At 41.8% G+C, this 12,926-nt stretch overlaps 1 protein-coding gene across 1 annotated transcript; it reads right to left on the reverse strand.

Moving 5' to 3' along the window:
* Nucleotides 1-3,171: 3,171 nt before the first annotated feature.
* On the reverse strand, nt 3,172-12,619 carry LOC121856031 (tenascin-like). Its single transcript, XM_042351295.1, has 6 exons — nt 11,574-12,619; nt 8,322-8,403; nt 6,148-6,305; nt 5,571-5,700; nt 4,368-4,477; nt 3,172-3,626 (listed from the first exon to the last, which is right to left on the reverse strand). Exons 1-6 carry the CDS (start codon nt 12,223-12,225, stop codon nt 3,445-3,447), a joined length of 1,314 nt encoding a protein of 437 aa, XP_042207229.1. The 5' UTR covers nt 12,226-12,619; the 3' UTR covers nt 3,172-3,444.
* Nucleotides 12,620-12,926: the final 307 nt, after the last annotated feature.

Here is a 12,926-nt window from a genome sequence, read left to right on the forward strand (position 1 = left end):
GTTGTTGTGGGGGTGATGTTGTTGTGGTGGTGCTGTTGTTGTGAGGGTGATGTTGTTGTGGGGGTGCTGGTGCTGTTGTGGGGTGATGTTGTTGTGGGGGTGCTGTTGTTGTGGGGGGTGATGTTGTGGGGGTGCTGGTGCTGTTGTTGTGGGGGTGATGTTGTTGTGGGGTGATGTTGTTGTGAGGGTGCTGTTGTTGTGGGGTGATGTTGTTGTGAGGGTGATGTTGTTGTGGGGGTGCTGGTGCTGTTGTTGTGGGGTGATGTTGTTGTTGGGGGTGATGTTGTTGTGGTGGTGCTGTTGTTCCTGGGGTGATGTTGTTGTGTGAGGGTGCTGTTGTTGTGAAGGTGATGTTGTTGTGGGGGTGATGTTGTTGGGGGGGTGATGTTGTTGTGGGAGTGATGTTGTTGTGAGGGTGCTGTTGTTGTGAGGGTGATGTTGTGGTGATGCCATGGTAAAGATGTTGCTGTGAGTGGGTGCCAAGGTTGCGGGGGGTGATGCTGTTGTGGAGGGTGATGCTGGTTGTGGGGTTGGCGCTGTTGTTGTGGGGGGGCGGATGCCGGTTGCGGGGGCGATGTTTGCTGGGCAGTGGTGGCGCTGCTGTCTGGAAGTGACGTTGCTGCGGGAGGGCGCTCGCTGCTGCGGCGGGTGGACGTTGTTGTAAGATGTCGTTGTAAAGGACGTTGTTGTAAAGATGGGGATGCTTGCTGCTGGTGGAGGGTGCCAGCCGGTTGCGGGAGGGTGATGCTGTGCGCTGTTGTTGTGGGGGGTGCTGTTGTTGGTGAGTATGCTGTTGCTGTGATAAGTGGATGTTGCTGTGGGGGCGTTGGTTGCTCGTAAAGATGTTGCTGGTGAGGGCGATGTTGTTGGGGGCGCTGGCGTGCTGTTGTGGGGGCGAGATGTTGTTGTGGGGTGGGGATGTCACTGGTGGTGGCAGCCGTTGTCAGAGGGTGATGTATTACAGGGGGCGCTGGTGCTGCTGTTGTGCGATGCTGTCGTGGGGGTGCTGCTGTCAGGGAAGGATGCTGCTGGGGCGCTGGCGCTGCTGGTTGTGGGGTGATGCGTTGCTGTAAAGACGTTGCTGCGGTGGTGCTGCTTGCTGGTGAGGGCGTGCGGATGCTGTTGCGGGGCGACGTTGCTGGTGGGGGTGTTGGTTGTTGTGGGGGTGATGCTGTTGTGAGGGCGGATGTTGCCAGGGGGCAGATGTTGGTTGTGGTGGTGCTGTTGTTGCGAGGCGATGTTGTGTGTGGTGATGCTGTTGTGGGGTGCTGTTGTTGTGTGTGGGGGTGATGTTGTTGTGAGGGTGATGTTGTTGTGGGGGTGATGTTGTTGTGAGGGTGCTGTTGTTGTGAGGGTGATGTTGTTGTGGGGGTGATGTTGTTATGGGATGTTGTTGATGTTTGGTGAGTCTCTTGCTAGATCATCTTTATGACACAGGAAACGTCCTTCATCTGGTCCTACTTTATCTCTCTTAAGGTCTTGACATTCTGGTATTACTTATGAAACTCACTATAAGCGGGAAATAGTCACTCGGTGCAATGATTTTATTTTCATGAATTTGAAGATATATTTTTAATCTTTAAGTATTTAATTTTTTTATACGTTCATTTAATCTCTATCTCTTTATTTAAAATTTCGTGCTACTAATGATATTTAGAATTGTTCTGTTGTGGTACCTCAACAAGAGATGACAGGATGGACCTAATTACGGTGGTGTTTTACAATAATTTCTGTGTTAATTTGTTTACTTTCTATTTGCAGTAGCTTATGTGAAAAGTGGAAAGTTTCCCACAAGGTACAACTCCATCTAGTGCCCGAATTTGTGATACTTTGTCTTGGTGTGGGGCTCGAATGAACGATTTTCAAATATCTGGGATGGGTTTAGAGTTCCCATCTTGTTACCTCAAATGAGGAAGCTGGAAGTGGATAGTCACTAAACACGCAAGTTCACGTCTTCATGGGCGATATTGATAATGATATTGAAACAGTATATTTAGCCAGAGAAATACAGATACAGAGTGGAAAATAAGAACAATATTGACACGGATTAGCCAAGTGAGAGCCAGAGCGAGCCTTCTTAGTGGCACCTGTTATATATTGTACATTTACCTCAGTGAATTACAGTACTGTATAGCATTTAGTATTACCTGGATTACCACATGTAACATGGTGTTACTATATACAGTACATGTTAGAATGTTACCACGTTTATCACCCTTTAGTTTTCCTTTTTTAACATTTATATCACAAATATATACACACTTTTACAGCAGAGTATAGTTGATATACAGTAATCTGGTAATGTGCATGGGATGTGTTGGGAGACACACAGTCAGGATCATGTCGCTACAGCAAAACATTAATAATATCATTGCAATGGGAATATTTATTGAACTGACGCTATATGGTATAATGGTTTCTAATGGTACAGTATAGGTAAAAGTATAAAAATAAGTGTTACAAAACTATTAATACGTAGACAATAGATATATTTTAAGAGATGATTTAAAGGATAAAAATAAAAGAACTAAAAGTAATAACTTCAATGATGTTAAAATATTATTATAGATGATATATTGTAGGGGTATCAAGATATTAATGTTGTCTAGCACTCAGGATGGAAGGAAACTCTAATGTGGTTTTCTTGTATAATATATAAGTTATATGATAGACAGTCTGGTGCTGGAGATACCGTGTGGTTAGGGGCTGCTCAGTAGAAGACGTTCGGTGAGTAGCGTGTTGAAGGAGGTAGATGTGCAGGAGCTTCGTTAGAGAAGATGTTGCCTGTTGCTGGCCTCTTGGTTGAATAAATGTTAACAGCTAGGAGCTTGCTGGAGGAGGTGTTGCTTGTTCAGGAAAATGGGCAGGATGAGAGTTGGCTGGTGAGGAAGCTCAGAGAAGGACAGCTGGTGGGTCGCCATGCTCGCTGTCGGGAGCGAGGACCGCCAGGCAGGCGGAGGAGGAGCTAAGGCAGCCAGGCAGCGGCGGAGGAGGAGGTGTTGCTTGTTGAAGAAGAATGGTCAGAATGAATCTCAATGGAGAGACAGAGCTTATATACCCAGCAGCAGCCGCTATGAGTCATGTTGGGAAAACCCAGAAAGTCGCCGGTGACTGGTTCCGTTGCTAAGATACGGTAACATCTGGTTTCAGCTCTCGCTTGGTTGCTAGGCGACGGCACGTCGGAATGCGTGGAGGTGCCGTGTGGTGGCTGTGGCTACGCAGTTGTAGGCAGTTGTAGGGGAGACGTCCACTACAATATTATATGTGATTAAAGGGAAAAGTGAGACAACTGCAATGTTATACTAAATTATACCTTCTTTGTTAACTACATCTTTACAGTGTTATATTAATTTACACCATCTTTGTTAATTATATGTTTACTGTATTTTATTAATTATACAATTTATAATTAATGTTAGTTTCAGGAAGTATCTTTGGTTAGTGTTATTTAGGACGAATCATCATCTTGAGTTGCTTCAGTCCTACCCAGCCTGAAGTAGTGGGCGTGAAATAGTACCAAGACAAGACGCTAGAGCTACCGTCAGTGTTGCCGTGAGGTGCTGTAGGGTGAGCCCAGCTACAGCCAGAGTACCACCAGCCGCCACCTCCACGCTGAGTAACGCAGCCTGTAAAAAACACGTGGGTAATTTGTTGTTGCTTTACTACTACTACTACTACGACTACTAATACTACTACTACTAATAATACTACTAATACTACTACTGTAACAAAATATGCAAAGTCAAACTCCTCACCCCCATAACAAATATACCTTCAGGAATATTGTAAATTACATTTCATTTCGAGAAAATGCAATTACAGTAAGAGTTTATCTTCGGAATATAAATATAGAAGTAAAGTAATTATAAAATATTAACCCCAAAGCAGATCAGAATTGTTGGAATAAAAATTTGAAGAACAAGAAACAGTTAAAAAAAATGGAAGATAATTTTAAAGAAATGATATCAAGAATGGGAAAAAATAATGGTTTATAAAAGAACAGTTTATAAGGAAAGAATAAACAACACCCTGTCCATAATGAAGTAAACAGCGCCATCACCTGTCCATAATGAAGTAAACAGCGCCATCACCTGTCCATAATGAAGTAAACAGCGCCATCACCTGTCCATAATGAAGTAAACAGCACCATCACCTGTCCATAATGAAGTAAACAGCACCATCACCTGTCCATAATGAAGTAAACAGCGCCATCACCTGTCCATAATGAAGTAAACAGCACCATCACCTGTCCATAATGAAGTAAACAACACCACCACCTGTCCATAATAAAGTAAACGACACCACCATCTGTCTAAGTAAACAACATCATCACCTGTTTATAATCAAGTAAACAACAAAACACTTACCACCGCTATTGTCGACGTCGATTGTAGAGAAAAAGATACCACTGTTGTAAGTCAGGTCATCCCCGAGAGTACTGCTGACGCTGTTATATCCTGTTATTGTGACTCGATAGCTGTGGGTGAGAGGGTTAATGGTTGTTAGGCTGTATTATGTTAAGATATATCATGTTAAGTTGTACCATTTTAAGGGTATATCATATTAATGTATATCATTAGGTTGTATCATGTTAAAAGTTTATAATGTTAAATTGTATCATGTTAGGCTGTATCTTGTTAAAGGTGTATAATGATGAAGATTTATCAGGTTCAATTGGAGTATCTTGTTAACAGAGTATCTTTTTTTAGATATATCATGTTAGGTTTTATCGTGGCAAAAGTTTATCATGATAGGTTGTATCATGTTAAGATGCATCATGTTAAGTTGTATCATATTAGGTTGTATTATGTCAAGAGTATATCATATTATGTTGTATCTTGTTAAGATTGTATCATGCTAGCTTATGTCATGTTAGGTTGTATCCTGTTCAGATTGTATCATGTTAGCTTGTGTCATGTTAGGTTGTGTCGTGTTAAGAGTGTGTCATGTGAGGTTGTATTATGTTAAGAGTGTATAATGTTAGGTTGTATCATATTAAGAGTCTATCGTGTTGGTTGTATCATGTTAACAGGCTATTATGCCAGGTCGAATCATGCTTAAAGTGTATCATGTTAAGTTGCATCATGGTAATATGTATCCTGTTAGTCTGTAACATATTAAGAGTGTATCATGTTACGTTGCATCATATTAAGATGTATCCTGTTAGGTTGTATCATGTTAAGAGTGTATCATGTTAGGTTGTATGAAGTTAAAGCTGTATCATATTAAAAGTTTAACATGGTAAAAGGTTTATCATGCAAGATTGTATCATGTTAGGTTATATTATGTTAAGAGTGTATCATGTTAGGTTGTATACTGTAAAACGTGTATCATGTTAAAGGTTTCATGTAAAGAGTGTATCAGGTTAGGTTGTATCATGCTAAGAGTGTTTTATCTTAAACGTGTGTCATGTTTCAAGTTTAAGAGTGTATCATATTCAGTTGTATCAAGTTAAAGCTGTATCATATTAAAGGCTTAGCATGTTAAAATTTCTATCATGTAAGGTTGGATAATGTTAAGTGTTATCATGGTGACAGTTAAATCATGTTGAGGAGAGAAGACCCATATACTTGTTGCTTTCGGTATCCACGATGAACACGTCCCATTCTCCAGTTCCTGATTCACCGGTCAGTCTGGTCGCGTCCACCCTCAGGATGTACTGCTTCCCACCCCCAGTCACAGCGTGGAGGTTCTCATTGCCTGTAAGTGAACCTCATTAAGTTCTTTGTGTTTGTAAGTGAGCGTCAAAGTTTTAAATATAATAATTGTTAGTTACGCGAAATTTTAAAAAGAAAACTGAAATGTAATAATAAATTCGAAGCACCTGAAGGTTAAGTTAGGGTCGTGTTAGTGTTACAATAGGTTAGGTTAGGTAAGGTTAAGTTAGGTTAGGTTATGTTAGGTTAGAGGTAGAATTGGTTAGATTAGTAGTTAGGCATGTTTAGGTTAGAGTTTTGTTAGGTTAGGTTAGTATTAGGTTGGGCTACGTTCAGAAAGTTTAGGTGTGGTTAAGTTAGGTTTAGGTTAGGTTTGATTAATACTGGTAAAGTTATTGATAGGTTAGGTTAGGTTACCATTAGCTTAGGTTAAGTTATGTTAGGCTAGGTTAGGTTAGGTTAGTCATGTTATCCGAGAACTCCTAATTACCTAGCCAATATTCTCCAAGAGGGTCCCCGAAGCCATTCTTGTAATCTTGCCAGGGTCTTGTGAAGTTGTAGTGCGTTGAGATGGAGTTACGAGAGAGAAAGATCGTCCAGGCATAAGTCCCCTGAAGTTCACAGTACACATTCACACCTGTTGAGGAACTGACAAACAACATGATTTTCTACATTTAGTTAGTTTTACTGATTTAGTATATGCATCAAATCTATAACAAATACAGTACACTGCTATTATTTATTTTGCAATGGCTATATGTATTCTTTCTTTTTACAGTATGCTACACAGTTAAAGTACATAAGAACATAAGAACATAAGGAGTCTGCAATAGGCCGGTTGGCCTGTGCCTGGCAGCTCCTGTCGAGAGTTACTACCACTCTCTATCATCCATGAATCTATCTATCCTCCTTTTAAAACTTTCCAATGTTCCAGCACTTACTACAAAGTTGCTAAGCTTGTTCCACTCGTCCACCACCCTATTCGTGAACCAGTTTCTTCCTATCTCCCTCCTAAACCTAAACTTATCCAACTTAAATCCGTTGCTCCGAGTCCTATCCTGCTCTGATATTATAAGAACTGTATCTATATCCCCTTTATTAATTCCTTTCAACCACTTAAATACTTCTATCATATCTCCCCGCACTCTTCGTCTTTCTAGGGAATGCAAGTTTAGTTTCTTTAACCTATCTTGATATGGAAGGTTTCTAAGTCCCGGAATCATTTTCGTCATTCTTCGCTGCAAAGACTCCAGTGAATTGATTTCCATTCTATAATAAGGGCACCAGAACTGAACCGCATAATCGAGGTGCGGCCTGACTAGAGCAAGATATAGTTGCAATAAGACCTCTGCACTCTTATTACTTACACTTCTAGATATAAAACCCAATACTCTGTTTGCCTTATTTCGAACATTAACGCACTGTTTTCTAGACCGTAGGTCCGGGCTTACAAGTACCCCTAGGTCTCTTTCACAAGTCGACTTCTCTAGGTTGATGTTGTTAAGGCTGTATACATTGACAGTATTTGTTCTTCCAATATCAAGTACACTGCATTTGTTGGTGTTGAATTTCATTTGCCATTTTTCTGACCACTCCTGCAGTTCATTTAAATCCTCCTGTAGTGCGTTTGCATCCTGCCCTGAATTAATCTGCCGCCCTATCTTGGTGTCATCCGCAAACTTGCTTATGTCACTGCTGATCCCAGTATCTAGATCGTTTATGTAGATTATGAACAAGAGTGGGCCTAGTACTGACCCCTGGGGAACCCCGCTGGTTACACAGCCCGACTCAGATTTAACACCATCTACGCTGACCCTCTGCGTTCTATCGGTGAGCCATGATTTTATCCAACTTAAAACTTTCCCCTCGATACCATGAGCCTAAACTTTTCTCAGAAGCCAAATTCTCGATACCTGCTTTACCAATGTATATTATTTTTATACCTTCGAGTCTGGCTATTGTGCCTGCAATGTTTGTGTATACTGTTTGTATATCTTCACTGTCTATGTAAAATATTTGTATACCTGCAGTGTCTAAATTATTTTTTATGCAATGTCTACTATGCACAATCAAAGACAAAAGTCGTGTCACAGTTTTGTCCGAAGATGAAATATAACTCGTGAAACATTATGAGAGCCCCACCACAAGGCAAAGCGCACCAAAAGTTTAGGCCTTCGGCATATGTTTTCACCAAATTTCACGACACGACTTTTGTCTATCATTGTGCATTGTTTGTATACGAGCAATGTCTTCATATACAGTCTGTTGAATCAATAAGAACATGTATTACGATTAAACTGAATAACTAACCATTCACCCATCTGCTGTGTCTCTAAGGTCACTATACACCTCAACCCTTGGAAAGAACACATTATCTCATAAGAAAAAGTTATATTACTGTAGGTAAATAGATTAAACCTAGATAATTACAACACCTGTTATAATTTAACTTCATCAAACCTCACCTAGCCTAACATAACCACATCCTACCAAACCTCACCTAGCCTAACATAACCACATCCTACCAAACCTGACCTAGCCTAACATAACCAAACCTTATCTTACCTAATCTAGCCTAACCCAACCTAACCTTACCTAGTTTAACCTAAACTGACCTAGCGTAGCCGAACCTAACCTAACGTAACTAATTAAGGCAGAACTTACCTGCTGGGATAAATATCATAGACTCCGTTTTCCGTCGCCCCGGAGCCTCTCACAGCGTCACAGTCAACACGTGGTGCTGTACCTAACGTGATAAACGGTTGGGTTAATTTAGGTTAGGTTAAGTTACGTTAGGTTGCGTTAGGTTTGGTTGGGTTACACAAGTGCAAAAAAAAATATTTCAGTTAAGTTCAAGTTGTTGTACACACACACACACACTTGTATATTATTTGTAATTCGTAACCCATTCCCCAAATATGTAACTGTATATTTTCAGCTTTCTGGCTGCCAAGCTCTTTCAATAAACCGTTAATTATTATTATTATTATTATTATTATTATTATTACACACACACATTACTTTGCTGTCACTCGGAATCGAGTATGACGATCATCCAGCTGTGGTAAAATGATATGGGTTATTAGGGATGTCACCTAGGTTAGTGAGTTTTGAGATGACTAAAGAGCCCGATATGGGACCAGTAGCGTCGTCCACATTCGTTGCACATGTGGAGGGCTGCATCTACTGTGGGAGGGGCGATGGCAGCGTCTTTCCGACGTTGGCGCTTATCTGCCTCGATTTGCAGTCGGGCTAACTCGAAAGTATTAACACCTTCTCGTGTGGTGCTCCTCCAAGCGTTACTATGTGGAGTAATCGACTCCCAGGTGAGGGGTCCGATTTGGCACCTTTTCTGGTTTGTCTTAAGACTATCCTTATACCTTTTCAATTGCCCGCTAGCGTTACGTTGACTATTCGTTAGGTGATTGTAAATTAGCTGCTTTGGCAGTCTACTGTCGTCCATGCGGGTAACATGGCCAGTCCAACGTAGTTGTTCATGGATAATGGTAGCCTCGATGCTCCTACAGTTGGTGTCAGCAAGAATGCTGGCATTTGTAGTCTTGTCTTCCCAGCGAACTCGGAGGATGGAACGTAGACTACTTTGGTGAAAGTTTTCAAGTGCCTTGAGGTACCTCCTGTATATGACCCATGTCTCACTGCCATATAGTAGGGTGGGCAGGACCACTACTCGATGTACGTGCAACTTTGTGGATAATTTCAGCTCCCTACAGCTGAAGACACGATTTCGGAGTCCGCCCAAGGCTTGAGATACTCATCTGATCCGATGCTGAATCTCTTCATCGATGTCTAAGGTGGTGGACAGGTGGGAGTCGAGATACCGAAAGTGGGCAACATTAGAGAGTGTAGTACCGTTAAGCTGAATGGATGGTGGAGGTGTGGCTGAATCAGGGGCAGGTTGAAAGAGAATCTGAGTATGTATATGCGTCTGAATAGGAGTGTGAGCAACAAGGGTGAGGTTGTCTGCATACTGAGGTTCAGTAATGGAAGCTGGCGACGCCTTTGTTCTTGCCTGGAGTAGTCTTATGTTGAAAAGACTCCCCTTCACCCGCCACTCGATGTTCACCCCGCTGGCTAAATTGGCACTGGCACGAGTAAGGAAGGCAGCAAAGAAGATGGAAAAGAGAGTTGGTGTCAGTACATACCCTTGTTTAACCCCTGTTTCGATGGGGAAGAACTGGGTGCCTTTGTGCAGGACACTGCCGTTCATACCGTCGTGGAGTTGCCTCACAATGGCGATGAATTTCGGTAGGCAGCCAAAACGACTGAGGGTCCACTAGAGGACTTCCCTGTTGACCGAGTCGAAGGCCTTGGTTAGGTCGATGAAAGCCATGTATACGTCACGACGTTGTTCTTTGCACTTTTCCTGTATCTGGCGGACAGCAAAGTTCATGTCAGTGGTGCCACGTGATGGTCTAAAACCACATTGAGATTCTGGGAGGAAGTTTTTCGCCTCAGGAAGAAGTCTGTTTAGGAGGACTCGGGCAATAATCTTGCCAGCTACGGAGAGCAGAGAGATCCCACTGTAGTTGCACAATCTGACCGGTCCCCCTGTTCTTATAAATATTGACAATGGAAGCAACTTTAAGAGCTTGGGGGATTTTCTCCTTTTCCCACGTATTCTCCAGGAGAGAGTGGAGACGGCTGGTAACTCTCAGGTACCAAGTAACTCAGTAACACTCTCAGGTACCAAGTAACTCAGTAACACTCCTAGGTACCAAGTAACTCACTCACACTCCTAAGTACCAAGTAATTCACAAACACTTCCAAGGAAGAAGTTACTTAGTAGCACCCTCAAGTAACAAAGAACTCAGTAATACCCCCAAGGAACAAGTAACTCAGTAACATCCCCAAGTAACTTAGTAATACCCCAGAATAACATATAACTCAGTAACACCCCAAGTAACAAGTAATTCAGTAACACCCTAAGTAACAAGTAACTCAGTAACACCCCAAGTAACAAGTAATTCCGTAACACCCCAAGTAACAAGTAACTCAGTAACACCCCAAGTAACAAGTAATTCAGTAACACCCCAAGTAACAAGTAACTCAGTAATACCCTTAAGAACAAGTAACTATGTAGACTTTTAAAAAAGATATCGTCGCGACTATCTGAAATGACCTAGGATGTTAGAAACTTTGACGGCTTGTATATGAAACTTGTTTATCAATATGTCTGTTTCTCTTGAGGGTTGAGTATTAACTGAGTGATCACAGGGGGGCTTCTTGTACCTGAACTAAGGTCTAAATAGAGAAACGCCCTCCAGTGGAAAGTTACCGATCTTGTGTTCAATGAATGGACCACACGATCACTGCATGACATCTCACTGCTCATGGACAGTTACTGTGATTGATGGAATTACACAAGACAAGTGTAATTAAACCACATTTATATAATATTACTGTCAACAATGAGACAGGGGCTATTACAACTAAGTAACACCCTCAAGTAACAAGTAACTCAGTAAAACCCTTAAGTAACAAGTAATAAAGTATCACCCCAAGTAACAAAGTAACACCCCAAGTAACAAGTAACTCAGTAATACCCCCAAGTAACAAGTAACTCAGTAACACCCCCAAGTAACAAGTAACTCAGTAATACCCTAAGTAACAAGTAACTTAGTAACACCTCAGAATAACATGTAACTCAGTAACACCCCCAAGTAACAAGTAACTCAGTAACACCTCCAAGTAACACGTAACTCAATAACACCCCCAAGTGACAAGTAACTCAGTAAAATCTTTAAGTAAGAAGTAATAAAGTAACACCCAGAGTAACCATTAACTCAGTAACACCCCCGAGAAACAAGGAACTCAATAACACCCTCGAATAACACGTAACTCAGTAACACCCCCAAGTAACAAGAAACTTAATAATATCTCAAAGTTTGACATTACCAGATAGTCGGGTCCAGCAGGTCACCGTGTCACTTAATAGGGAATCATCGCTCTCACTATAGATGTTGACGCCGTACAGGTAACATGTGGTGTCGTGGTAGGTGAAGAGAGTGGACCAGGTCGTGTGTGTCGCCTTCATAGCACAGATGATCTCATTAGCCAGATCAAGGGTTTGGGGACTAGCCAAGGATAGTTTAGTAGATGAGACTTGAACTGGGTACCACCTGACTGATTCTCCATTAACGATCGGTATTATATTCAACCATAAGAACCATACAATACCAGACCACAACTTCCACACAATACCAGGGTACAACTTCCCCGTGACATCACTCCACGATATCCCCACAAATTCCCCCACAACACCATGCCACAACTTCCCCACAACACCAAGCCACAACATCATCTCCATAACACCACGCCACAATTCCCCCGCAACACCACGCCACAGTTCTCCCACAACATCAGGCCACAACTCCCCCACAACACCATGCCACAACATAATCTCCATAACACCACGCCAGAACTCCCCCACAACAACAAGCCACAACATCATCCCCACAACACCAGGCCACAAAATCATCCTCACTACCCCAGGCCACAACTCTCCCACAACACCAGGCCACAAGTTCCCTACAACACCAGACCACATCCTTCACATGTGCTTCCGCCGACTGTAAGAAGCACACTGATTTGAGTTTCTCGGTGACACAGTAAATATGTTCCCTCTTAATATTCTCGTATGTGATCAATAACTACTGTATATCTACGCCACCGTACCCTCGACTAACTAAATTTAATCTAATGCTAACTTAACCTAGCCAAATTTAACTTAACGTCATGCTAACTTAACCTAACACAAACTTAATATGTGATCTAATGTTAACTTAACCCAGCCTAACTTAAATTAACTCTAATGTAAACTTACCCAGCCTAGTTTAACCTATTCTATTGCTAACTTAACCTAACGTTACTATAATCCACAATATACTTATTCCTGTGGCTGACTGTACATGGAAAAGGAGAAGAGAGAAAAAGATAATAACAGGAATGCATGGAGAAGATAGAAAGGGAGAAGAGAAGGAGAAGAAGAGAGACTGAAGCATTATTATCCTTAACAGGCGAGGAAAGGAGATGGGAGAGAGGGATAGTGAGAGGTGGAGGTATGAATGGAGGGATGGAAGGACAGAATAAGAATGGTATAGATGGATGAGAGGAGACGGAGACTAGAGAAGGAGACAAAGGAACGACAGCGATAAGTAAAACAAAAATGAGAACAAGTATTTGGATGATAACATGTAGGAATTAGTCGGTTAAATGTAGGCAAAAAGAGTAAGAATAATGAGAGAAAAC

Source organism: Homarus americanus, unplaced genomic scaffold, assembly GCF_018991925.1.
Source record: "Homarus americanus isolate GMGI-L3 unplaced genomic scaffold, GMGI_Hamer_2.0 scaffold19117, whole genome shotgun sequence".
NCBI classification, from domain to species: domain Eukaryota; kingdom Metazoa; phylum Arthropoda; class Malacostraca; order Decapoda; family Nephropidae; genus Homarus; species Homarus americanus.

Bases quoted from the DNA above. Each gene is read 5' to 3' on its own strand.
- LOC121856031 (XM_042351295.1), bottom strand. From the start codon at position 12,225: ATGTGGTCTGGTGTTGTAGGGAACTTGTGGCCTGGTGTTGTGGGAGAG. The intron at 4,478-5,570 runs GTATATGGGTCT...TCTCACCCACAG, and splicing joins GTGGATACCGAAAGCAACAA to CTATCGAGTCACAATAACAG. The intron at 3,627-4,367 runs GTAAGTGTTTTG...TGTTTTTTACAG, and splicing joins CGACGTCGACAATAGCGGTG to GCTGCGTTACTCAGCGTGGA.